We start from the raw sequence: 2,297 nt of genomic DNA, 5'->3' as shown, positions 1-2,297 counted from the left end.
GAGCAAACCTGCAGGGTGTACGGCGGCGCTCATGCACACGCCGCGGCTGCCTTCCTCCTCGTCAACGTGGCAGCTATACTTGTCGTAGAAGGCGGCGCTATCGATACACGTGCGGCCGTCGGGCGCGCCAACGACGAGAGGCATGACATCCCGCCGCGCGAGCTTGCAGAGCATAATATGCCCGGCCCAGTGCGCACACAGTTTGCTGGCCGCGTGCCATCGTGTGTTCACCTGGGCGGCGGCAGCAAAGTTGCGAGGAGCTTTGATCGCGGCGAGACACGCTTGCAGAAGCTCCTCGGGCAGTGCGTCGACGGACGCCGTCGATGTGCTCGTCTTCGACATGCCGCTCGTCTTCGACATGCCGCTCTTCTCGGACGCCTTGGGTCGCGTGCAATCAGGGGGCAACACAAAAAAGAAACACCCGCCGCGCACGCGTGTGGGGTCATGTGGGGTGTCTATGGACGCTCTCCTCGACGAAATCTTAAGGGCGTGACTTGCGACCGGACGAGACTCTTGCGTCTTGGGTCTTGCGGCACTTGCAGCGCAACACTTGCCACGTCCCAAGATGTTCCGCCCGCCATCTGAATCGTTTGTCACGGAGTACGCCAAGTCCAATCGCTCCACTTGCAAGGGCTGCGATACGAAGATTGCAAAGGACACCGTCCGCATTGGCAAGACAAAGCGCGACCAACGCGGCTATGAGACGACTTCCTGGTGGCACGTCGCGTGCGTGTCGCGCAAGCCCGAAGGCAACCCCGCCGTCCGCGAAGCCAACGTGGCGGTCATCCCGGGGTTTGCAACCCTCTCCGCATCTGACCAGAGCCTGCTCGTTGCGTGGGCAAAGGGTGACGCGGTGCCAGTCCACGCAGCCGTCTCCACGGCAAAGGAGGAGGCCGACAATGCGTTGGCGGTCGTCAAGAAGACGGAGAAGGCGCCGATCGGCAAGACCGTCAAGAAGCCAGGTTTGTCAAAGAAGTGCGTCTTCTGCAAGAACTTTGGGGGCCGATGGGCTGCTGAGGGCTGGACCATCGGCAACGCTGGGGAACACATGCACAACCTCTGCCTCAAAAAGCACCGCGGGCGGTGCATTGGGTGCGACCGCTGTGTCGGCTACTTTTGAGGTGCACCGCCTCATAAACCTGTCGGCCCTACCGCTGAGATCTTTCTGCGCCCCCGCCTGCCGTCCCCGCCCCAGCTTCGGCCTGTGGCGGCGCACTGTCCAGGCAAGTGTCCAGGCACCGTAATCGATGCTCGGTCGGAGCAATAAAGCTCGCACTCTCAGGTGTCTTACGGCGCTAGAGGAGGATGGTGTCTGAGGTACGAGGAATCTTGAAGAGATTATTTGACACATTGCAATACCCGAGGGGGCGCAGGAGCCCGAACATGTTCGTGCACTTCGCCGCGCCTCTCCTGCTCTCCCTCTCGACGACTTTCATCGCGAGGCGTGCCGTCTTTGCAGCGCAGTGCGCGCGCGTAGAGGAAATGTGTTGTCTGTCGAGAGTGACGGAGAGCGCCCGATACCTCACTGCCCCGGCGCCAAGGCCTCGATCTTCTTGGGCAACGGCTGCCGCCGGTCCTCCCCGTGGCCCAGCTGGCCTTCCCCTCCATAGCCCCAGCTAAAGGGGGCGCCGTCAGCAGTGAGGGCGAGGTTGTGCAGACCTCCAGCCGCCACAGCGACGACGCGCTGACCTGCAAAGGCCTCAACCTTCTTCGGCAACAGCTGGCTCTGCGTGTCGCCGTGGCCCAGCGGGCCAAAACGGCTTCAGCCGATCCCGAGAAATTACGTAACAAAGGAATGTCTGGACGCTCCACCCTATTGGCAACAAGATTGGCGACGAGGGCTGCAAGGCGCTGGCCGCCGCCCTCGGCAAGGAGGGGGCAGCGCCGCGGCTCGAGAAGCTCTCTCTCTGCAACGACGAGATTGGCGACGAGGGCTGCAAGGCGCTGGCCGCCGCCCTCAAGGAGGGGGCCGCCCCGAGCCTGAAGGCGCGTGACGCCCCCCTCGCCACACGCCCCTCCCCCGCCCAATGCTCATCGCACCTCCCCTCGCGTGCAGACGCTGCTCGTGGGCAGCGAGGAGCAGCCTGAGCTGGTGGCCGTGTGCGAGGACCGCGGCATCGACCTCGAATGACTTCTCCAGCCTCGGCCGGGCAGCAAGGGCGCGGGGCCCGGCGGGGCCGACGCGCGAGCACGGCAGAGAGCGACAGACCTTGCGGCTGCGGATCACGACGCACAGCGCGAGGCGACGGTGAGGGTGCGCGCGGGTTGGTTGGCGGGATTGGGGATGGGAGTGGGTG

At 64.3% G+C, this 2,297-nt stretch overlaps 1 protein-coding gene across 1 annotated transcript; it reads left to right on the top strand.

Annotated features, from left to right (window-relative positions):
• Positions 1-565: 565 nt before the first annotated feature.
• Positions 566-1,120, top strand: EMIHUDRAFT_111389 (hypothetical protein; the record flags this gene model as incomplete). Its single annotated transcript, XM_005786379.1, has 1 exon — positions 566-1,120. One exon carries the CDS (start codon positions 566-568, stop codon positions 1,118-1,120), a length of 555 nt encoding a protein of 184 aa, XP_005786436.1.
• Positions 1,121-2,297: the final 1,177 nt, after the last annotated feature.

This window comes from Emiliania huxleyi (genome assembly GCF_000372725.1).
Source record: "Emiliania huxleyi CCMP1516 chromosome Unknown EMIHUscaffold_151, whole genome shotgun sequence".
Classification (NCBI taxonomy): Eukaryota; Haptophyta; order Isochrysidales; family Noelaerhabdaceae; genus Emiliania; species Emiliania huxleyi.
Note: the sequence above shows the minus strand (reverse complement) of the source record. Positions and strands in the feature narration are given on the sequence as shown.